Source organism: Lampris incognitus, chromosome 19 (genome assembly GCF_029633865.1).
Source record: "Lampris incognitus isolate fLamInc1 chromosome 19, fLamInc1.hap2, whole genome shotgun sequence".
NCBI classification, from domain to species: Eukaryota; Metazoa; Chordata; class Actinopteri; order Lampriformes; family Lampridae; genus Lampris; species Lampris incognitus.
In genome coordinates this window covers 23,502,308-23,527,162 of record NC_079229.1, presented here as the reverse complement: position 1 = coordinate 23,527,162, position 24,855 = coordinate 23,502,308, and the positions used below count along the sequence as shown (strand labels likewise).

General features: G+C 40.4%; 2 protein-coding genes across 3 annotated transcripts in view; one reads left to right on the top strand and one right to left on the bottom strand.

The window, feature by feature from the left end:
• Positions 1-896: 896 nt before the first annotated feature.
• Positions 897-15,024, bottom strand: lztfl1 (leucine zipper transcription factor-like 1). Of its 2 annotated transcripts, none has more exons than XM_056299663.1 (10): positions 15,005-15,024; positions 14,298-14,422; positions 13,978-14,172; positions 11,974-12,031; positions 6,915-6,986; positions 6,726-6,791; positions 6,176-6,253; positions 3,996-4,172; positions 2,432-2,535; positions 897-1,945 (listed from the first exon to the last, which is right to left on the bottom strand). In XM_056299663.1, exons 2-10 carry the CDS (start codon positions 14,372-14,374, stop codon positions 1,927-1,929), a joined length of 846 nt encoding a protein of 281 aa, XP_056155638.1. In that variant the 5' UTR covers positions 14,375-14,422; positions 15,005-15,024; the 3' UTR covers positions 897-1,926. The 2 variants fall into 2 exon arrangements, with proteins under 2 accessions (XP_056155638.1, XP_056155637.1); XM_056299662.1 differs by lacking the exon at positions 15,005-15,024 and adding an exon at positions 14,742-14,974.
• A 3,986-nt stretch (positions 15,025-19,010) lies between these two features.
• Positions 19,011-24,855, top strand: part of LOC130129572 (dnaJ homolog subfamily C member 13) — a 49,149-nt gene continuing 43,304 nt past the window's right edge. Inside the window, exons 1-2 of the mRNA XM_056299156.1 lie at positions 19,011-19,143; positions 22,456-22,536. Coding sequence (XP_056155131.1) covers positions 22,469-22,536 — 68 coding nt within the window. The 5' untranslated portion in view covers positions 19,011-19,143; positions 22,456-22,468. The remainder of the gene's footprint in view (positions 19,144-22,455; positions 22,537-24,855) is intronic.

Genomic DNA, 24,855 nt, shown 5'->3' with positions numbered 1-24,855 from the left:
ACCTTGAGAGCAGGATAAGCGGTTTGGATAATGGATGGATGGATGGACTTTTATATAGCACTTTTCTAGACACCCAAAGCACTTAACATTGAAGGGGGTAACTCACCTCAACCACCAATGTGTAGCACCACCTGGGAGATGCATGGGAGCCATTTTGCACCAGAACACTCACTACACATCAACTTATAAGGTGGAGAGGGAGGAATCATTGAGCCAATTTACATGGGGGGATGATTAGGTGGCCAGTTGGAGAGAGCCAGGTTGGGAATTTTGCCAGGACACTGGGGAAACCCCTACTCTTTACGATAAGTGCCATGGGATCTTTAATGACCACAGTGAGTCAGAACCTCAGTTTAACGTCTCATCTGAAGGACTGCATCTCCTACAGCCCAGTGTCCCCGTCACTGCACTGGGGCATTAGGATTTTTATTTTTGTTTTTTTTAATGCACCCTACTGGTCCACCAACACCACTTCCAGCTGAAACTCATTTTCCCGGGATGTCTCCCATCCAAGTACTAGCCAAGCCCATACCTGCTTAGCTTCCGTCATTCAGCGGAGCTAGGGTACAAGTTGGCACGGCTGCCGGCCATGTGGAAAGGCATTGAAATATTGTTAGTTTATATATTTCATCAACTGCACAAGTAACTCGAAAGAACCTTTGAAACAACATGGGAAGTGCCGGCTTAAAGAGCGCCTCCTTCCCTGCAGCATCAGAAAACACAGCGGGTGAGGGAAGAAACTGTGGTCAGGGATACTCCAGCATCTATCCCGCTAGCAGCCATGCCACAAGGCTTCTTTGACCCCCCCCCCAAAAACATAAAAAGAATAACCAGAAATAAGACTAACCAAAATGTAAGTATTAATTGATGAAAAAGACAAAAAAAATCTTCCAATTTGGTAAAAGCTTTTATTACCCCAGACTTTGCACAATACAAACAAATGCACATCTAGTACAATATCGATGTATCATACTCTACAAGAGCATTACATCATGAACATAACCATATACACTTTTATCACCCACAAGAATAAGAAAAATCCACTGTTAAGTTTTCAGATAAAAATATTCTATGCACACTGTGTTGGGACAATAGGAAATATAGGAAATATGAAATATCTTTCTAGGTCACTCTTCCTTCCAAACATTAATTTGCAAGAGCAGAAATATAAATGTAAGAAATTAAAGTAAACATGTCATTTTTCCATTCATCAGTTTCATTCTTTTCTACCCAAAACCTTCCTCCAACATGCTATAAAACAGATTATAGTGAATGGAACATAAAATAAGGTCAAGGACCATCATCTTAAAGCTCTTTTATGTTTATGAACAAACTGACTTGGAAGTGAATTCTCCCGGGTGATTACTGGCTTTAACAGAGCAGCTAAAATTTAGCCCAATGAGCAGGCTAGTCATGACGAGAGGCAACCATCAACGACATGGCGCCATACACAGCACTATGTATAACCTACAGCCCTCAGATAAATCAGACTAAAGGCAGACACTACCTGCCCAAATCAGCATATGGACAAGGCCTCTTTAAATAGGGACATGACAGTACTTGCATAGAGCAATGAGGGAAGCCAACTACTTACTCTAATATGAGCTCCAAAATTGTAATGTAGAAGAAGAAAAAAGCACACCTGAGGAAAGCCAGAATTTGTCACTGCTTTGTTTTGAATCCATCCTCTCCAAATCTGCCCTTCTTTCCCAGTAAGTCCTCTACTAAAGCCAATGACTACTCAAGATGCTGGATAAAGCGGAATATAAACACTTTTTCAGGGAAGCTCTCCTTCCTGTTTTCTCTCTAATTTTAGAGCGGCTGAATTAACAGTTCTCTGAAACCTATTAAATACAACAGTTGAAAATTTTGGTTCCCTCTTAACCCCATGGTCATCTGTGTTGCATCAACTACCTTGGGTGATGCTCATTCATCTGACTCGTATCTGAAATACAAAGCACAGTTGTCTTAATGAAAGAGAAAATTATAACACTGGTCAACCACATCTGCACCAGTCTATTACATAAACAGGGAATGTACACACAATGTGTTTCCTACTTCTACAAACCCACCAAAATTCTGGGATTCAATACAGTGTCAATTCAAACTTCACTGTTCACCAAGCTTACAAAGGAAACAACAGGCAAGTACTGTGACACACGTAACAGACTGCTGCAACGGACTCCACATAGGCAAACCTTATATAAAAGTTGATCAACAATGTAAAAGTTCTGATGGGGGTTAAAAAAACTGCATTGTTTTCTATGCAAATTCAAACCTGAGATGAGGCACTCTAAAACAGTGCACAAAGGGCATTGAGACAAACTGCCATCAAACTCAGGGACATGAACACCTGAGAAGGACCTGTTAAATTTTGTCCATATAGATAAAATGCATAGTCAGTGTGAACAAGATGGTTTTCTTCACTCACCTCTGCAGTCGTTTTCTGATCTCTTTAATTTGCTCATTCTTCTTGGTCAGGATTTCCTTCATGTTGCGGTAGGCAGCAGTTTGCTGAAACTTCTTCTCCAACTCCTGAGTACATCACACAAATGCAGACAATATAAATTGCATGCAATCTGAATGTACTAAGGTGGTACAGCATACGATGGGGTGTCAGTAAAAAGTGTTGGGCTTTTTGCTCAGAAAAAGTAATGCAAACTCCTGATATTTCTTCTCCATGATGCCTAAAAAATTGCCAATTTGATCCTCCCCCTTCAAAAGTCTGGATCACTTTATTTTCCCAATGCTACTATTTTGATAATAAAGATGAAGTTTATTTTCAAATATACTTATCTGTTGGCATGTCCAAGTAGTGGATTTTTTTTGTTTGTTTACCTTTGTGTGAATCTCCTTCAACTGAGAGGACAACGGCTGATTATGAGAAATGTTAATTAAGGGATTTTGGTGGAATACAGCTTTTATATCATATAAATGTAATATTCAAGATACAATCCTGCTGCTTTACATGTAGGAAAATGTATTTGTTGATACTTTCTGTTGCTGGCATATTTAAAAAAAAAAAGGCTAATCTTTGTATATCCAATCATTAACGCTTTAGTAGTTCCTTTTTTAAAAGGTTACTGTCGGGTAGGAATTTCCCAGAAAAAATTATTACAGTGCATGGCATCTGATGTCTTCACCATAGCAGCCAAACGTGAAATGGTAAAGTAGGCAGTTTTATGGGGAAGTAAGATCACTGACAACTCATTTCAAATGGATCTCTGGGATTTCCATCCATTATCCAAGCCGCTTATCCCAACCGGGGTCGCGGGATGCTGGAGCCTATCCCAGCAGTCATTGGGCGGCAGGCAGGGAAACACCCTGTACATGCCGCCAGTACATCACAGGGCCGACACATACACACATTCACACCTGGGGGACAATTTAGTATGGCCAATTCACCTGATCTACATGTCTTTGGATTGTGGGCGCAAACCGGAGCACCCGGAGGAAACCCATGCAGACACGGGGAGAACATGCAAACTCCACACAGAAGAAAACCCGGGATGAACCCCAAGGTTGGACTACCCCGGGGCTCGAATCCAGGATGGAGGAAACCCACGCAGACACAGGGAGAACATGCAAACACCACACAGAGGACGACCCGGGATGACCCCCAAGGTTGGACTACCCTGGGGCTCAAACCCAGGACCTTCTTGCTGTGAGGCGACCACACTAACCACTGCGCCACCATGCCGCCTGATCTCTGGGATTTAAGGTGGTCAAACAATTATGCAGTTACGTGTATCAACACAGGGTTTCACCGAGTTGAACAATAATGACAATCTTCGTTACTGCAGCTTTAAGAGTGGATGAAAATGGAGTGAAGAGTTACTCTTACTAGTAACTGTAATATCACTTAAATTTAAGAATGTATGTCTGCACAAGTCATTATCAGTGAAAGTAATCATACTGCTGCAACATAAGACTGAATCACACATCATCACTAATCTCTGCTGTTCAGCTGGTCAGGCAAAGAACAGAGGTGGTACCTTCTCTGTCAGGGACAGCTGCTCCTGCACTCGCAACAGCTCATGCTTAGCGGAGACCAAGTTCTCCTGCAAGTCCTTCTGGGAGGCAACATTGGCACTAAGAGATCTCTCGTAGTCCTCCCTCAAAGCTGTCACGGTGTCCTCTAGGTTGTTGATCTCCTGTGAATGGGTAGCCAGCTTGGAGAAAAATTAAATTACACATCTAATAAAACTGCATGCAACACTGTGGACTTGATAAAGAGACATATACAGTTAGGTCCATAAGTAGACAGTGCCACAATATTTGTAATTTTGCCTCTGCACACCACCACAGTGGATTCGAAATGAAGTAACAAATATGTGATTGAAGTGTGGACTTTCAGCTTTAATTTAAGGGGTTGGACAAAAATATTGTATTAACCGTTCAGGAATTACAGCCAGTTTTATATATGGTCACCCCATTTTCAGAGGATCAAACGCAATTGGACAGTTGGCTAACAAGTGGTTTCATGGGCAAGTAAGACCCTTTCCATCATTATTCCATGACAAATTAAGCAGATAAAAGGTCTGGACTTCATTCCAAGTATTTACATTTGCATTTGGTAGCTGTTCATTGGAACTCTCAACATGAAGTCCATAGAGGTGTCAATACAAGTGATGAAGTCCATCATTAGGCTGAAAAATCAAAGGAAATCTATCAGATGGATAGTAAACACTTCAGGAGTGGCCAAATCAACATGTTGGTACATTCTTAAAAAGAAAGAATGCACTGGCAAGCTCAGCAACACCAAAAGGCTTGGAAGACCACGGAACACAACTACAGTGGATGATCGCAGAATTCTTTCCCTAGTGAAGACAAACATATTCACAACATCTAGTGAAGTCAAAAACACACTTGAGAGGTAGGGGTATCATTGTCCAAGTCTACAATCAAAAGACACCTGCATGAAAATACAATACAGAGGGTTTATGACAAGGTGAAAACCACTGGTGTCACTTAAGAACAGGAAGGCCAGATTAGACTGTGTTTAAAAACATCTAAAAACCTACCCAGTTCTGGAACAGAGTTCTTTGGACAGGTGAAGCAATGATTAACTTGTACCAGAAGTATGGGAAGAGGAAAAGTGTGGAGAACAAAAGGAACAGCTCATGATTCTCAGCATACCACATCATCTGTCAGATATGGTGGAGGTAGTGTTATGAAATGGGCATGTGTGGTTGCCAGTGGAACTTGGTCATTGATGTTTATTGATGATGTGACTACTGACAGAAGTAGCAGGATGGATTGTGACGTTTATAAGCATATACCATTTGCTCCGATTTAGCCAAATGTCACAAAACTGAAAGGATGGCGCTTCACACTGCAGATGGATGACACAAAACAAGCTGAGAAAGCAACCCAAGAGTCTCTCAAGGCAGAAAAGTGGAATATTCATCAGTGACCAAGTCAGTCACCTGACTTGCTTTTAACTTGCTGAAGCTCAAACTAATAGCCAAAAGACCCACAAACAGCCAGCAACTGAAGGCAGCTGCCGTCAAGTCTTGGCAGAGCATTTCAAAGGAGGAAACTCAGAATTTGAAGATGTCGATGGGTTCCAGACTTAAGACAGTCATTGACTGCAAAGGATTTTCCTCCAAACATGAAATATAATTGTTATAATCATAGTTATGTTTGTTTTTCCGATTACTTTTGAGCCTCTGAAAATGGGGTGACCCTGCATATCCATGGCTGTAATTCCTGAACAGTTAATGCCATATTTTTATCCAACCCCTTAAATTAAAGCTAAAAGTCTACTCTTCAAACATATCCCAAATACTTCATGTCAAATCCACTGTGGTGGTGTACAGGGGCAAAATTACAAATATTGTGTAACTGTCCAAATACTTATGGACCTAACTGTACATAGTGAGCATTAAAAGACATATATAAACAGTGTTGTAAACATAAAGAAAATCTTTTAGTCACATTTACAATAATTATAAAGATAACTCTTGGATCAGTTGCAGATACATACAATTGCAAATCCAAGTTAGCAGATAAAGTAAAAAAAAAAATTCAAAAAAAAGAGCAAATATTCAGAAACAAAAAAAGTGGAAAAAACTGAGTAAAATATGTATAGAAAAAGGCAGAAAATCAAAATGTAGTCTTAAACGAAGACTCAACAGTATTACTTACAAACCCAGCTCTTACAAAACAATACCTGTTTTTCACCCTGGACCTTCTTAAGGTCTTTCAGAGCTCTCTCAGCCCTGGTTTTCTCATCAAGTGCATTCATAGCCTAAAAAAGGAAATAGGACACAGAGTTTTAAGTGCCGTATAAGAGTAGTGGGGATATTTCAAGTAACTCATAGTCCAAAAACTTTACTTGGGGGGGGGGGGGGTTCTCCCCTTTCTCCTAAGGTCCCACCATTTCAAAAGTACTAATGTGGCTGAGGAAGGCATAGACTTCCATATGCATCCTCCAATACACATGAAGCCAGCTGTGTGCTTCTTTTCAACTGCCAGCTGCAGGTTTCTCCATGGGAACGTTATGCATTTGGAATGTCACGCCATTTCCCCATAGAGACGTACTGTACGGGTACCCCACTACTTGTAGGAGTTACCATTAAAATGGCAGGGCATGTTACCCATACTATTTCCTCAACTAGTAGCCCTGCCATTCGTGTAACAGCTGGCAAAGCCGGAGGCAACACCATGGCCAAGCATTCCAAAACATAAAAAAATAAAAATAATATGTTTGATTTATATACCTGGGATTCTAAAGTCCGAAGCCTAGCTTTAAGTTTGTCATTTTCCTCCCGAAGTCTTGTTATTTCCTGTAGAAACGTTAAAGAAAAAACATATGAACAGCTGCACTGGTGTAATGTAATGTAATGTAATGACGATCCAACTCTTGACATTAAACCAATAAACAACGCCAAAGTTACAGAATCCTTTACCTTGTTTAGAAGTTCAGACACACCACCTTCATTCAGTGGTGCCAACTTGGGTTTGCTGATCTCCTGGACAACCTGAAAATAAGACAAAGAAATAGTATGCAGTTCAAATAATGATAATGTGCACAGAACTTCTGTGATCAAAAAACATCTTTGACCCTATCTATATAATTGTTGATTCAACACTGAGAGCATAACTTTTTAGTCATGTTTTTAGTCAATGCTTGTATGCCCTTTTGTTGCATACATGTGGAGGCAATAATATTTTAATATCCAGCAAGTCTCACTAATAAATGTGAGTCATAAACTCAGGATGTGAAAGTGAGCCCAGGAGTCCATGTAGTTTTTATCAATCAATCAATCAGATTTTATTTGTATAGCACTTTTCATACAAACAAATGTAACACAAAGTGCTTCATACAGTAAAACAATAAAATCTCCCCCCTCACACACACAAAAAAGTGAAAGTACCAGCAAATATTATAAAAGTACAGACAAGTTTAAAACTAAGTTAGTAAAATAAATAAAAGTGCCATAAACATTGATTAATTAAGAGTAACAACAGAGCAGAATATATAAAAATAGCAAAATATATAAAATACTCACACACACACTATGAATTTAGCTGTAGGCTGTTCTAAAAAGTAAGGTTTTCAACATGCTTTTAAATGTGTCCAGTGTGGGGGCCTCTCTCTGGTCCTCAGGCATTCCATCTACTTGGGGCATAAATAGAAAATGCAGCTTCCCCTGCTCTAGACCTAGCATGAGGGATGGTTAAAAGGCCACTGCCATTGGACCAGAGTTCTTGCTGGTTTTTAAGGAATTAACATGTCTTTTATATAGTGTGGTGCAAGGCCATTTAGCGCTTTGTATACAATCAAAATAATTTTAAAATCAGTTCTAGTTTTGACAGGGAGCCAGTGGAAAGATCTAAGAACAGGTGTAATGTGCTCATACTTTTTAGTTCTGGTGAGAATACATGCTGCCGCATTTTGCATTAACTGTAGTTGGCGCACAACTGATTTTGGGAGGCCGGTGAGTAGTCCATTGCAGTAGTCTAATCTACTTGTTATAAGTGAATGGTTTAATTTCTCACAGTCTGATACTGATAGAAAACCCCTTAGTTTTTTAAAAATTTTAAGATGGTAGAAGGCTGATTTTATGAGATGATTGATGTGGCTCTTAAAATTTAGATCACTGTCTATGATTACACCAAGATTTCTAGCTTCACTTTTGCACTCCAGAGACAGAGAGCTGAGATTAGCTGCAATTCTCTGTCTCTGAGTCTTTTCACCAAAAATAAGCATTTCTGTCTTGTCTTTGTTCAGTTGTAAAAAGTTATCTGACATCCATAGATTAATATCATCAATATACTGAATTAGGGAATGTATTGGATCTAGGTCATCTGGAGATAGGGATATGTACAGTTGTGAATTATCTGCATAATTATGGTAATTTATTTTGTGTTTCTGTATAACATGTGCAAGTGGGAGCATATAGAGATTGAATAGTAGTGGTCCAAGAATCGAACCTTGGGGTACCCCACACATTAAACCCACTTTGTCAGAGGAAAAGTCTCCAATTAACACAAAGAACTGCCTGTCCTGAAGGTATGTTCTAAACCAATTGAGAACTGGGCCAGAAAGGACAACCCATTTTTCCAATCTCTCTAGCAAAATATCATGGTCAACAGTGTCAAAGGCGGCACTGAGATCCAGGAGCACAAGAACAGACAATTTATTAGAATCTGTGTTCATATGCAGATCGTTCACAACTTTGACAAGTGCTGTTTCTGTGCTATGGTGAAATCTAAAACCTGATTGATAAATGCCTAGAAGGTTTTTAGATATTAAATAGTTATTAAATTGAGAATAAACTGTTTTTTCAAGAATTTTGCTGAGGAATGGTAAGTTGGAGATGGGCCTGTAGTTGGCAGTAACTGTTGCATCAAGATTACTCTCCTTCAGAAGTGGTTTAATGACAGCTGTCTTAAGTGCTGCTGGAAATATACCTGCCTGAAGAGAGTAGTTAATAATTTCTAAAAATCATGTGCTAAGCAATTAAAAACATTTTTAAAAAATTTGGTAGGGAGAGGATCCAAGCAGCAGGTGGACGACCTGAGCTGCCTAACAATATTGTCTAGACTTTTAAGGTCTAGAGTGTCAAAGTGAGACATGGCGCCAGTGATATTTCTGGAGAACTGGAGGGTAGGTTCATTACTGGATCTTGAGGCACCAATGTTCTGTCTAATGGCAATACTTTTGTTATTGAAGAATGTAGCGAATTGCTCACATTTTTCAGTGGACATCATCTCTGATGGTTTGGAGATGGTGGATTAATAAGTCGGTCAATAGTAGAGAAAAGCCCTTTACTATTGTTAATATTTTCATTAATGATTTTAGAGAAAAAAAGACTGTCTTGCCTGTTTAATTTCTTTGCTGTACTTGTTCAGTCTATCCTTGTAAATTTCATGGTGAATCTGAAGTTTAGTCTTTCTCCACTGTCGTTCTGCCTGGCGACAGTCTCTCTTAAGCTGCCTAACAACCACTCCGTTTCTCCAGGGGGCTTTCTGTTTTTCTATGTTTTTAGTTTTAACAGGTGCAATGTTGTCAAAGATATTTCGTATTTTTGAGTGGAAATTGTTCACAAGATCCTCAGTTTGTGATGACATGAACGGCGACAACTCATTTACAGTTTTCTGAAAGGTTTCAATTGTATTATTGTCAATGAAGCATTTTTAATCATTCGAGTGCTCTTCTGTTGTACAGGAAGTGCAGACACATCAAAAAATATACAACAGTGATCAGAGATAGCAACATCCATGACACAGGGTACAGTAATATTAAGTCCTTTTGATATGACTAAGTCTAGAGTATGCCCCTTATTGTGGGTGGGTCCAGAAACATGTTGAGTGAGAGCAAATGCCTCCAGTAAGCTAATTAGGTTTCCAGCATCGGGGTCTGTTTGATTGTCAACATGAACATTAAAATCGCCCAGGATGATGAAATAATCATAATAAGTGGAAATCATAGACAGTAGCTCCGAACATTCACCAAGAAAGCCATGTTTAGATTTTGGTGGCTGATAGACAGTAATTATTAAAATCGTAGCATTACAATGTATAGTAAAAGCAAGGCATTCAAAAGACGTGAATTTCCCGAGGGGGATTTCCTTGCAGCTATATGAATCAGAGAAGACAGCAGCTATTCCACCGCCTCTCTTATCAGATCTGGTAGTATGGAGGAATTTGAAGCCAGGAGGTGCAGTCTCAATAAACGCGACTGCACAATTTCTATCCAGCCAGGTCTCAGTCAGTAGTGTGAAGTCCAAGTTATAGATACTTATAAGATCATGAACTAAAAATGACTTATTAGTTAGCGACCTGACATTTAATAAAACCATTTTTATTGTCTGAGGTGCATGGCTTTGTGGGGGACTGATAATTGAAGTCCATACTGGCAGCAAATTGTTTAGCTCCCTGTATGTTACAGGGAGATTACGGGGTCTGTGTCTATGGTTTATTATTACAGGAATTAGTATGGCAGAGTGACAGTCATTGGTATGATGGATCGAACTCACCAAAGGACCTAAATAAGTATGGTTTACAATGGAACCAAAATGGAAGCCACTCTGCTCCTGTGGACGTCGATTAGTGACGGAACTGTCCGCAGCTGTGTGCGGGCACCAAACATTATTGTCCATAGCACAAACACGAGAGATGGAGACAATGGAATAAAACACATTTGCAGCCAGCATTCATGAGCCTGCTCGAGTTGGATGGAGTCCATTACGTTTAAAAATAGAAGAGTGCTCCCAGAACAGATGAAATTTGTCAATAAAACCAAATTGTAAACAAGAGCACTGCGACTGAAGCCAGGTGTCCAGCTGCAAAAGTCTGCTAAAACAACCAGTGCCACGGCCGAAAGTGGGAAGTGGGGCAGAGATAAAAACTTCCTTCTTACTAAGTTTTAGAAGGTCAAAAAGCTGCATGAAATCCGATTTTAAAACCTCTGACTGCTGCCGTGGAATATCATTTGTGCCAACGTGAATGACAACGTTCTCAACAGAGGTATATTGGGATAGCAGATTAGGAAGCGCTACCCGAATGTCATTTACCTTGGCACCTGGAAAGCAGTGTGTTGCAGCTCTGTTGGACTTGACTTCCCTGATGATAGAATCACCCACAATCAGAACAGAAGATGGCTGTGGAAGGGTGCAGTAGAAGAGTGCACTCGACCATCATACATCGGTGGATGGGGGCTCCCAGCCAGTGTGGGGGACACAGCACCAGGGGAGATGCCACCAGTGGCCAGTTTAGAACCAGCAGAGTGTTTGGACACTGCCTCCTTCAACAACCTATGTCGAATGGATGAGGTTTCTTTTTGGGATCCGGGGTGGTGAGCAGTAGCCGGTGGTCAGCAGTAGCCAATGGTGAGCATTCCGCTCCTGGATGCGACACACTGGTCAGCGGAGGCACATTTTTGTTGACCAGAATGTCAAATCCATTTGCTGGAAGGTCAGGAGGAGCAGCTGAGGAAGAACAGCCAGCCGGATCAGGATGTACCAGGGGAGTTGGAGAGGTCAGATTTTCCAAGACTTGAAATTTATTTCCAAGCTGGAAAGCCTCATTTGAAAGCGGTTGGAGGTGGTGTTTAGCCAGGCAGTTTTTACAGCTCTTAACCTGGACCCAAGGCTCTGGGGTGGATGGCATTGAGCAAACTTGGGGCTTAGGTTTTGCTCCAAGGCTGAGCCACATGTCCTCCCCCAAGACATGAATACTGTCCACATATATCAATGAGTGTGACAATGCAGTTGATTTGTTATTACTTGACAGTGTGCAGAAAACCACATGGCAACCTGCCTGGCATTGGTGTCAAAAGCTGACAGCTATTTTCGCCATCAAAGCTACATTCCAAAAACACTGCACCACTGTCTTGTTGTCTAAGTTACTGATTTATTGAGTTACTGGTTTATTTATTGAGTTATTAAGTTACTGCTACTACACTATGGGGAACCTATCTCTGCCTAAGTGAGGCATGGCAGCACATTACAAATACAGTACCTTATTAGAGGTTTTAAAGTCAGTCTTCTCAAACTCAGCCACTTGCTCTAATAGTTCCCTGTAAAGGTAGAGTTAAAGATAGATGGTCAGACAGGGCATAATGATGACAGGAGAAGTAGGAGATCGCTTTAACTCTTACAAACAATGCCAACTTAATGCACTGAACTCTGTAAAATACAGAAGCTTGAGCAGAAGGACAAATTTATTGGATCACCTATAACACCAGTCATCAAATGTAGAAACTGTGGCTGTTGTTATACCAAAGAGTACTGATCAAATGACCACAGTAGCCTCTTGTATGCCTTATATGTTGATAAATGGAGATTTTTGATAACACCCTGTCGAACAATAAATATTGAAAACTTAAAGCCGAGAATTTAGGTGAAGATCAAGTCTCTTACTTGACTGTAAATATTTGAAAGAGGGAAACACAACACCTAATACAGTTGTGTAGAAAATTTTTCAGTACATGTACAAAAATGTTCTTGTGGTAAGCAAAGCAGTTCTCTACTTTGCTTAAATGTGGTTTTAAAAAGCTGCTGAATGCACGTAGGTTGGTGGTAAGGGGCGTATACGCCACCTCCAACACCCTAACAGCCACCTGGAGCTGGGGCCTGGGGGGGGGGGGAACATACGGCGATCGTTTATCTACTTAAGTGCACTTAAACAACGAACAAAACAACTTTCCAAAACAAGTCAATGTTTGTGACATCAGTAGAGGCTAAAAGGTCGACAAGGTGAGACAAAGTTCAACGAAACCCGAGCCTTAGAAGTACCTTAGCTTACATGAGTACAAATTCAAATCAGTTTTCATGTGCACGCTTTTGTTTTTTTACAAAGTAACTATCCCAATTTCTGCATGAAAGACAATGGATTGTAGTGTTTTTAAAAAGCCAGCTGTAGGATATTGAGTTTGTCTTCTATTGCTCTTATATGAAAGATCCTCCACATGCAATTGCATGATGAGGAAAGACGGGGGACTGGTACACCTGATAGTATAATACATAAAACTTCAAAAAACCTAAGTCCAGGATAATGGACTGGGCATATCTTGTGTTTGAATAGATGTTTTTTAGCGTTTCAGAACCAATCCTTGTCAGTTTTGCTCTTTTAAGCCAAGACATGATGATAAACGAGCAAAATGTGACTTCAGTGTGCTTAAAAAAAAACATTATTACATTTCTTGGCACATTATCAAGAGTAAGAGATCATCCTCGATGCCCGCATCACTCTACACAAAAGCAAGTAATATTAGAAATGCCTTCCGACAGTCCTGGCAGGCCTGCTTAGTAACCCTAATGTTCTCTTTGGTTAAGGGACCTTTATGGTTGCTCTGGCCCATGATGTTCCTTTTACAACTGTGAGTTGCCAGCCTAATGTAGATGATGTGCTCAGTCCTAATGTATACGTTGTCATCTCTAACTCCTTCATGTTAAGAGTACTATTTAAAGACAGCGTAAAAGACTTGGACTCTGAAAAACCAAAGATGGAAAAATAATCTCAGAGTAAATTTTTTGCTTTTGCACTAAACAAGTCACTACTCTTTTTTCCTAATAAATGTTGCCTAGTTGTGAAAATATCTCACAATGGTTCTTTGGTGTAATATGTAAACCCTCAGTAAAACCTATCTACACATGTAATAGGCGCTGTCATGTCAAGTTAGGTTTAACGTTAATTATAAAAGACATCACTAAAATGGAAAAGAATGATAGAACCCACAAGTGAATGTGTAGCTTGGCAGTGACGTATGTGCCTGGCTCACATGCTTGAACCTAGCTAAATTGAAATAGTGCTGAAGAAATGGGCCTTTGTTTTAAAATGGAGTTGTTCTCAGTGAACATTTTCTAGTGAAATGTGTGATTATAGCTCTGTTGCACTGTTTATGCCTTTGAACTACTACATCAAACTGTTTTTAAAAAGTAGCTTTCAATGGTGTGCTCCCAGCTATGATTTCTGTGACAACTATAGGCAAACCCCTTCCTCCTGCCGTCCTCACAGCCCCACCTGTTCTCCAGCTCTGAGATGTCAGACTGTAGTCGGAGATAAAACTTCTCAGCCTGGGAGAAGAGTTGTCTGAGCAGTAGCACGTTTGTGTGGGCTGTGTTGATGAGCTCTATCTCCATTTCCCCACGCACCACTGCCTGCAACCCATCCAGCATCTCCTTCACTTCATCCACTGTATATGTTTCCTCCACAAGTCTGCAGACAGACACGGATAGATGTGCAGAAATAAAGACAGACAAATATCTGTCAGACAACAGATAATCACTGGTTACACATTACAAAATTACACCAGAAAGGGTAACTAATATCTGACAAATCACCTGCTGTCTTTGAGCTCTTCAAAGCATGAGTCGATTGTCTTGAGTCTCAGCACCCTCTTTGAACGTGCAAATCGCATGTAGTTGATTACTTCATTCTGATGCTGTTGATTAAAACCAAATTCAGCCTGTATGGCACAAGAGGTAGAAAGAAGGTCGATGTAGTTAAGAGCTGTTGTAAGGGGTCGTTGGTTACCTGTTGCAATGAACGTATACAAGCAATTAAAGCTAACAGCTTGTCGTCTCCCTTGGAGAGGATTTCCCTCAGCATCAGACTGGGCCCGTAACACGAGCTTGCATGGATAACTTTACCATGTATGGGGATGCTAGCGTTAATTATCTATTTTTCATCTAAGTGGAGCAGCAGGCACATTGGAAATCAACGCGTTTAGACAGTCGGCTTTGTGGGTAACGTTAAAGTGACAGAGAGCAGCTAACGCTACTTACCATGATGGCTAGGAGGCTAACGTTTACTCGCTAGCTTGTAGACAGTGCTAATCCCACACACTGTTAAACAGCTAGGATTTTACCTTGTGCCTTCCGGTACACAACTAATCAAACAAGCAATCAAATGTTACTTGCAAGACAGACTTTTCAAAGGACCTGCTCTATGAATGCAATTTGGCCGTGTGGTTTAACATAGATAATATCTCAGAAGATTAACTGTCAAAGTGACTAGCTTAGCTTCAGTGTTTGCCTCTAGAATGTACCTTGGTTACGAGGGACAGCGTCATCGCCTTGGTTACCGCTGCTGAGCTCATCGGCGCTACGTTCCGTATGCAAACAAGAACTACTGTTACTTTCTTTACATGTCTTAAATTCCACTGCTACACGAATCAAGCCTTCAAAATATCTGAATTTAACAGAAGAAATAAAAGTCTGGATTATTAGAATAATCTAGCAAATGGGTGAAGGCTACATTTTTAAGGCTACATTTCATTTAAGAAAATCCCCCAAATCCAAAACGATCACATCTGACTGCAGTTACTCTTTATTCAAATACAATGTGACCTATGATTACTAATTAGGATTGTGTAATATCAGCAATGCAATGATGACATTGTGCTGATTGCATTCAAAAGCGAAGGGCGGAAATCGGCTACATAGTTTCCTTCATTAACCGTGATTTCATGCAGTCTGCTTGTGTCGAAACTGCGGTTTTAAAATGTTTGTTGCATCAAACTGTGGATCATAGATCTACGTTATCAGCTATAAAGAATTTTCAAATTGTTGTTTGGAGATACAATAGACAATAAAACCAAAATTGATGTGAAAGAACGGTTAATCTCCTTATTGAGATTTTTAGGATTTTTTTTTTCATTTTTCATTTTATTTTTGTATTTATGGTGAACATACAGTAGGCCTTTAATGTACAGGGGGGGAAAGCCCCATGCCGGTATAAATAATCTCCCATTAGTATTTTGACTTTCAATAACTGTTCAAAATTATCTACTGATTAACACAACATATGACCTCCCCCATCATCTGACTGTGGGCTACTTAATGTAAACTGAGGAGAAAAAAACGTTTATAGAATTTCACTTGGTCTTTCTCCTCCTCTTTTCCTGAAGCCCAGTGGAAACTAATATTCATTTTGTTAAGATGGATTCTGGAAAAAGAAGGCAGCCTCTCTCCTCTTGCTCATAAATGAATTATACTAACGGGCAGCACATGGTAGGCCACTAGATCAGATGCTTCAGAGCATGACCACTCTGGGCCACCCCATTCAAGTTTATTTAGTCACGTCAGTCACTCACAGAGACCACCATGTTTCCCCTTTACCTTCAATCACGGTGAGTTTCTCAGACTTCTACACAGATGCTAGGCCATTTAAAGTGAAAACAATACTCTGGCAGGAAGATTGTTATACGTATACAGTATATTAGAGGGACGTGTTTGAATTAGTACAGCTATTTCAAACAATTTTTGTAGCATAGTATACTTGTGACTTATTGTTCTTATGCATTTTCGCTGTTTCATGCCTGCCTTTTTGATGTGATGTATCATTAAATGACCATTATCCTCCTTAATGAAATGGAGAACCACATAACATGGGAATTCTGAGTCTGGATTGCAGCTGTGCTGACCAACGATACACAACAACTCAATAGTTGAAATTCATGCCATGAGGATCTTGCATTCATAAAATGAAAACAGAATGAAAACAAGTTATAGTAATTCCATTTCAGTAGATAAGAACTAACTTAGGGTCGTGGCTGACACAGTGATAACCCTCACTATTACAACGGCCCATTATATTTTGGAAATACCAAATGAAAATTGAATTTCCCCCCAGGAGGGGGTTTACCCTTTCCCCTTGTCCAAGCCCCTTCAACTTGAGAGACTGAGGTACATTTTCCAAAGAGCCATTGCCTGCAGGAACTACGTGCTAAAAAGGGTATATAATCAGAATAAAACTAATTTACACCACGATATTCGAACTGTAGTGGCAAATTAACTGTGGTGGCCTGCACATATAGAACTTGGACATCATAATACCATATTAACCATCTCCATTCAAAGCATTGTTATATTGAAAATGTTAGTCTGTATACAGTTAGCAATAACTGAAAGGGGCATGTGCAATTTTTTGTGTGCATTTTTAGGAATGCGTGCATGTGAAGTATTCTGTCATAGAGAATAGTACATGCATTATCTCTCGCTTAATCTGGTCAGCAGTGGCATTCCAGGGCATATAGTTGTTTCATCTGGTTGAAAAAATCAGCGGAACTTGCCTCCTTCTCATATTCAGTGTCCAGCTACATGGCCTAGAGAAAATCTGACAGAATGTAACATATAGGATAATGTTAATTCAGATTGCACATTTACTACTACCCTTCTATCAGAAGTGAGAGTGAATAGACATGTAAACACTATTCCTGTCTTTGTTGTTTAGTGAGAACATCTTTTTTTTTTTGGTCCCTGTGTATTGCAGCAATGGAAGGCTGAATTTAGGTCTGCCTTCTTCTAAATGTAAAAAGAGGAATGCTGACAGATTATCCTTCTTGATTCTTTACTCTGATGATGATGGTAAACAACAAAACATTAATACATGTTAATGACAATCATGGCAGCATAACTTTTAGGCAGGTTTGATTTAGGTGTGTGGGGGGGGTTGACTATAAAATTATTTTTTGCAGACGAGAAAAAAACTATTTTCTTTCATAAAAAGACACAATAAAACAACAGTTAAGAAAACAATCACTGGAGAATCATTGGAGAGGAAGTATTGAAGTATACCTGCCATGTTTGAAAAGTGTCCCTAGGGGGTGCAATAGGTTTGAATTTCAGATAATATTCACCGTGAGCTCGCAGGAAAGACATGAGAGAAACTGAAAATGTTGACAGATGGACAGAATGCAACTGGAGAATATTTCTCTGCCCTTGCCTTATGTATTGTCACAACTATATCAAACCATTAGCATTCAGGGTGACAAAACGCGCACGCACACACACAGAAAACACGCACGCACGCACACACATTCACTTGAGAGAGAGACAGGAAAAGTAATAGACGTAAACAAAATAATAGAGATGCGCAGTAGGTTCCAGCAAAGCAAATCTCTCTCTCTCTGTCTCTCTCTCTCACACACACACACACACAGGGGGGCAAGAGAGGTAAACAAAGCAATAGTGAGAGGCATATGAACTCCAAAAAGTAGGTTGTCGTTTAAAGACGTGGGATACTGAAAACAAGAGAGTAGAAAAGCCGTAAGTTAGTTTTCAAGTTGTCTGACTTTTACAGTTAATGGAAGAAGGCGACAATCGTTGTATATCCTCCTGAGACCCGGCAATTGTTATAGTTTTAGGTTTGCTTCAGGCTGGGCGATAAGGACAAAATCAAATACCATGATATTTTTAACCAAATACCCTGATATTGATATTGTGGGGATGACAGTTGGTGCTTTCACAAAACATTTACACAATCAGATTTTGGATACATTTTCGTCAGTAATGCCTGTATAATAACTAAGTGGGTAAAGGCAAATAATAGAACAGGCAGAACAGTCTGGTCCATTCAGAAAATGACATCACTTTACTGTAATCCAGCCTTTAAAACCGGGAAAAGAAAACACTCATGTCATCTCACGTTATTACGACAGCCAAAATCCCAGACAATATCTAGTCGCACATAACAATAAAGATATAATATCGATATATTGCTCAGCCCTAGGTTTACTTAACTTCTTTTTATTCAGTAACATACCGTCTTTAAGTATTTAAATCGTGTCTCTCTCTGACGTCACTGGAGTTCAAACCTAGGACGCAATATTTTATTTTGTTGAAACTGCATTTTGGTTCATCATGCCGTGCAGCAGGTGGGTATGGTTGTTTTTGTTCTTTGTTGTTGTTTATCTAAACTGTAAATGATTTAGCCTGCAAAGGGAATACTTTAGTCTCTGGTAACCTCACACAAAATGGCTAAATAAGGGCAACCGATCGTGTGAAAACCACTCGACTGCTGTCAGTATAGGGGCACAGAAATAACGCGAATAAAAATCTATAAATTGTTAAACAAAACTGTTTCCAAGTCAGTTGCGGCTGTGCTAAGCAATGTCGACGACGGAGAATCCAAAATAAGCACCGTTCCTGGATCAGATCGCTTGCCAATTTTACTTCCTGACAAACCAATCAGCTGACAGACCCATGACAGACAGACGTTGCGCATGCGCTGTCGAGCGCCTTTGGCATCGGGAACATGGCAGCGTCCTGAGTCTTGTGGGGAAGACGGCGTTAATTGGGCACCTTAGGCATCGGATTGGGAAAACAGAGACGCACCGGCCACATTCAGAGGAGGGTGGGGGACTTGAGGGACGGATACAAATTGCGTTGTGTAGCAATTATTAAGGTAAATGCATCCGTGGCTGCTACTCTCCTCCATGTTTGCTCTCTCCTGATTGAATCCTATTGCTCATATACGATTAGCACGACTCTTGTGGCAAATCCGGCTAGTTTGCTAGCTGTTCACCAAGAACTCAGCCGACGTTGGATTCCCACGACTCCTATTAAATTGACGAGGAAACGCCAAGATCGGTAGTGTCTGGGCCTTACAGGATGTCCCCGTCGCAATACTGTGCACGTCTGCCTGCAGCATAGAAAACGCTTTTGCCGTTGTTGTTTATAGCCGCTCAGTGACCGTGCTAGGGCCCGCTGCACTGAGGCAGAGTTTTATGTTAGCTTTCAAAGCAGAGGCAGGTAGCCTCGTGTGTGCCGGCTCATAGCTGACAGCTCCTCAAACCCACATACCGTATCCTCACTTTGTGCATTTGCATCTGATGCTAGTGTATTTTTCTTTAATAGTTTAAAATTACAAGCTGTCAGTGCTCGAAGTGGGTTTACAGAAAGCCCTGTATTTTTTTAAGGCTGACTTTTAAGGCTACCAACATAATACCAACATCGGGTTAATCACTGTGTCTTGGCTCGGTTGGATTTCAATTAACTTCGTCAGTGGTGACTCAAGATGTCCCTGTGTCAGTCAGATTTTCTCTCTTCAACATGTTTCGTTTTGGCTCAAGTAAATGTTATTGTAAATTAACACACACCATTGTGAACTGCGAGCCACCTATCAAAATCAGTTACAGCAACAACATTATGTTCAGTTTTTACAGCCTAATCAACAAACTGAGCCAGAAAGAAGACTAAAGCGACCACTGATCTAAAAGCCTGTGACAGTAGTCTCTTTCATGCACATGATGTCGCTATATGAGATGTACTTTTCAACAGATGACAATTGATCTGCATTGTATCAACAGCTAAGAGCTATATTTGTGCTAACACATGTGTGAAAAGGCTGAAGTTGAACAAATAAATGCGTGTCTTGTGATTGTCCACACACGTTGTAGCCAAAGGTTACATGCTGATTTGATTTAAATTAAGTTACACAGGTGACTACAATTGTGATATGTGTTTCTGAGTTCATCTTCAATAGGTCAGATATCACCCCCTCCTAGGTCTCTCCTAGAGGTTTGCACCAATCCTCTTAGCCATGCTACCTTTTTGAAAGTAGGGGCAAGGGACATGCAGACACTATGGGAGTGTAATTATTGTGTCATGGCCTCTTACTTCTTACAGTGCAATGTTTACATTAATCAAAGCTAGTATTTCCCTGAGTTCATGAGAACTTGTACTTCTCTAAGACACGTCTTCCCACAACTAAAACTGCACTCAGGTCGGGTCTTGTCCTCTAATCCCACCAGTGGTTAAGTGTTTTTGCTTTTAAACCTTGTCCGGGATCATCAGTGAAACACTCAGTATTGATCTGCATCCTCCCAGAATGAGTTCAGAAGAACAATCACATGACCAGGTCCTGGAATCTGTCTTGTTCTTTTTAAATACTTATCACAGTAACTGCTTTAAACTGTGCTGCCTTCCACAGTACCAGAAAGCACGTGATCCTATTCCTGTTGCTAACATCCCCTATTGCACATTCCACCAGCCCCCAGTTTTGGATTAGATTCATTATACAGCTCCATGAAAAGCTTGTCAGGGGGAAAAAGAAGGCATTGAAGCAAAACCTGGCTCTGGAGCATTCTTTTTGGCTTTCTTCCCTCTGCATAGACATTGCTTCAATGATAAGATAATTGCAGCTTTCAAAATTTTCAGTCCCAAACTCCAGTGGTGGGTTTCTTGAGCCTCACACTCACACACTTAATTGGATCCGTCGGTCGTTCATTATTCATTTTAGTACCCTGCTACGCAGCACCCTCTTTTGACAGCTAGACACTTGCCGCCCTGATGAACGGAGGACTTCATCATTTGGACTTATTTTGCTGCACCCTGCTCCATTTGCGCTCTGAAATGGAGAGGAAGGAAACCTGGAGTCAGTTATTTCCAGGACCCTGGCAGTGTGCTGACACAGGTTCCCCTTGTCACTGTGCAGCAGCCAGCAAAGAGAGGTTATTACTACTCTCAGGACAGGACGAGCACCCACCACCTCTCATTTTGGCACTTCTTTTGTACCTTGCCCTGATTGCCTGTTTTATTCAAAGTCTTTAGCCTGTATCTATGACTTGCCTGAAACAGTCATCAGCTTTTAGTACTGTGTTAGCACTAATTTTCTAAGCAGAGAAAGAGAGAGGAAAAAATACTACCTAAAAATTATGTGTGGTCCTGGAAAGACCTTTTCGTATTTTGATCGTGAAAGTATTAAGTTTGAAAGTATGTTGTTTTCAACACAAAAGTTCTTTCTGTAGTTGACAGAGATACGATTGTAGTTAATATTTTTTTTCTGAATTGATGGGATTTCCAGTCAGAAAGGTATATAACAGAGGTTTTTACTCAAATTGGATAAAGGAACCAAATGCTAACAGATTTACCCTTTTGGATTGCTCTAAAGTGATCAATAGATCATATTTACTTTGTACTCGACCATGTTGACATTTTCAGCGGGTGCTCTGTTGTGGTGGTGCTGCTGCTGCTGTTGGTCAGAAGTGAATAGAGTTCCTGTTTTTTTTATATATTTTGCTGAGCAAGTTGTATCTCTATGAGGCTTTGCCTGTAACTATGCCCATTTTCTGCTAAACATCCCTGCGACATGAATGAACAGCTAGATGAGACAGGAGGCCAAAGAAACGAAGATTAAGTAAACTCTGTTAAAGGGAAAACTTGCACCACCATGGCATTAACTGTAGTCCTGGTAGCTCAGAATATTGTTCTGGAGGGTCCATCAGCCAGGCAAAGTGTCATTACATTTCCACTTTGAATAGATAATCACCATCTGTTCTCTAAATGTAATAAGGCAAGTCCTCCTAACTGAACGAAGGTGACATTTGGATGCTGCCAGCCATGGGAGTGTTGCTGAATGGATCTCCCTTTGAGATGTAGAATTTAGTATTGCTATGTGAAGTGTGTTTGCAGCAGTACATTGGCATGTGGGTTTTACTCAACACAGTAATGATGGACAAAGGTCAGTTTTTTTTGTTTTTTTGTGAGTTCTGTTGGAGCTGACTTTTATTGAGAGTTTGCCTGGCTCATATGACTTTCTCTGATAGCAGTACAAAGGGACACCCCCCACCCCCATTACTGTGCTCTTTAATTGAATTGGTGCTTAAGCAAGGCTCATAAAGAATACACTGACTGATCTGTGCTGCCTCGTTGAATGTTTTCTGTTTGTCCTTGTATTTTTCACCCTGATTATAATTGTCTCTCTTCTGCATTATAGGTCCTGTGAGAAGATGAATGTTGTCAAAGAAAACAAAGACTTGGCCTGTTTCTACACCACCAAACACTCCTGGAGGGGAAAGTAAGACCCACACCTTGTTTGCTCCTCTTTCCCTGGCACTGATAGGATTTCAGAGCGGATGACACTATCTGTTTCACGTCTTCCTCATATCAGTTTACAAAACAGAGTTGATCCAAACGGCCCTCCTCCTCATCATTGTAGAAATTGAGCTACTGTGTATGGTTTGGGGGGGGGGGAATTCTTGAAATCCTGAGTCAGTGCTTCCATTGTGTTAACTTCCTTCATTTGGCTAAAGAAAAGATGGCCCCACAATGCTGATCAGTACCAGGATGACCTTTGACTTTAGTAGGGCAGCAATGTGTTGGGAAATGCAATGAATGGAACAAGGCTGCATCAATGTGTTGATGACTAGTTATTGCCTGTGAACAAAAACAATAAGCTGCTTCATTCAAAAGCACCAATATTATTCCTCTTGCAATTCATTTTTTCCCCTCACTGTCCTATGAGGTGTTTGTGCGGGTGGGGGAATGGGCAAAAAGTAAATGCATAGGCTATAGCACAGCCTGCTAGTAAGTTAAATAAGACCACGACTGCAGACTATTCCTCCTCTTCAAACAACAGACGTGTGAAATGAGTTGATTTTGATTATTGTAGGCATGAGGCAGATTACAATTCTGTACATTCAGACATTTGTAGTTAGTGAGCTGTCACAAGGTTGAAAATCTGATTCCGTACACCAAATAGACAGTTTTACATGTTTACAGCCATGATAACAATGCAGACATGACTTTTCCTTGACTTGGATTTTTCATAGAAATTGTTCTCATAACAGTGTGGAAGTGTCAGAAAAGATATGAAGTATGAGTAGAATAAAAAATATTAATGAAAAAAAAAAGAAGTATGAGTAGAGGGCCCATCACAATACAAGCTGTGCAACCTAGTGTACTAGATAAGCTTAGAAATAATTTTTAAAAAAAAACATGCAAGGGAAAAAAATCCTTTCTCTAGTTTTCCAGTGCTTGTAATATAGTCGATGATATCGCATCTCAAAATGAATGTCCTTAGCCTGTGCCCTGTAATATACTATGATGGGGCGGCATGGTTCAGGAGGTCGAGCAGATCGTCTAGTAATCATCGATCCCCGGCTCCACCAGAGTACATGTTGAAGTTTCCTTGAGCAAGACACTGGACCCAAACTTTTCCTGATAAGCAGGTTGGCACCTTGCATGGCAGCCTCCATCATCAGTGTATGAATGTGTGTGTGAATAGGTGAATGGGAGGCATACATTGTAAAGTGCTTTGAGTGGTCAGTAGACTAGAAAAGTGCTTTATAACCGCAGTCATTTTACCATTTATTATGATAAGTATATTATCAGTAAAGTATATGTGTATGTTCGCAGCGAATATGGTAAAGCAAATTGACCCCAGATTATCTTTTATTACCATAATGAAAATAATGAAGAGCGTGAAACGCACTTTTGACAAACTAGTCCTAGTTATTTGTTTGCCCCCAGAGTTAAAGAAGGAGTTAGCGTACATGTTCCACTTTGGATATTGAGCCAGTGAGATCACATTACCAATACCTGCTTTCTGAATGGCTATGTCCCACCAAGGTCTGCTATTGACTGAGGTAATTTAAGCAGTGCTGCAGAGCGATAGCCACCATCATGGCTCCATCCTGCTAATGCCCCCTGATGTGCCTGCTAGGGCCTGGTGTTTATTTGTGTGAAGTGGACAGTGAACCAAACAGAAAGAAAGGGGGTTGGTTGTATTAGGATGGGCCTGCTTTATCTAACTCCAGATAATTATAAGTCTTTAGGCATACCAGTAAAGTGAAAAAATTTTAGTCTCTGGTAGATTCTGAAATGCATGCTTCATGTTGACTAATTTACCAGGCAACCCAGTTTTTATGACAGAACAGGACCTCTTAAGAGGATTTTCTTCACTACTTTAAGTACCTCTGGGTACCCTGCCTGTAGAACAGACGGGGTACCCACTTGAACCTCTGAGTGCCATTTTTGGGGTGGTTCCAGCTGGAGCACACTTAAATACTGCCCAGGCAAACTTGTTTGGCCTACTCCACTTTACTAGCTAGGAGATTGAGTCTGTTTAAATGGAAGCAGGTTTCCCCTCCTACTTTTCACGTTGGATTACAGAGGTTAATTAGTCACTGAAACTAGAAAAGATTAGATACACCATGAGAGGACCTACATCCAAATTCCACTCTACGTGACAGCCATTTTTAGACTTTGTGGAGGAATTGGATGCTGGGTTAGTAGCTGGAATTGATCATGTACAATCTAGGGCTCAATCCTGTTTCTTCTATCCTCTTTTCTATTTACTTGTTGTTGTTGTTTTTTTTGTCTCTGTTCTTTCATC

What these genes read in the sequence shown, in the direction of transcription:
- lztfl1 (XM_056299662.1), bottom strand. An exon ending in ATCTCAGAGCTGGAGAACAG is followed by an intron (nt 12,032 to 13,977) that starts GTGGGGCTGTGA and finishes CTACCTTTACAG; the next exon opens with GGAACTATTAGAGCAAGTGG. An exon ending in AGGTCCAGGGTGAAAAACAG is followed by an intron (nt 4,173 to 6,175) that starts GTATTGTTTTGT and finishes TTTTTCTCCAAG; the next exon opens with CTGGCTACCCATTCACAGGA.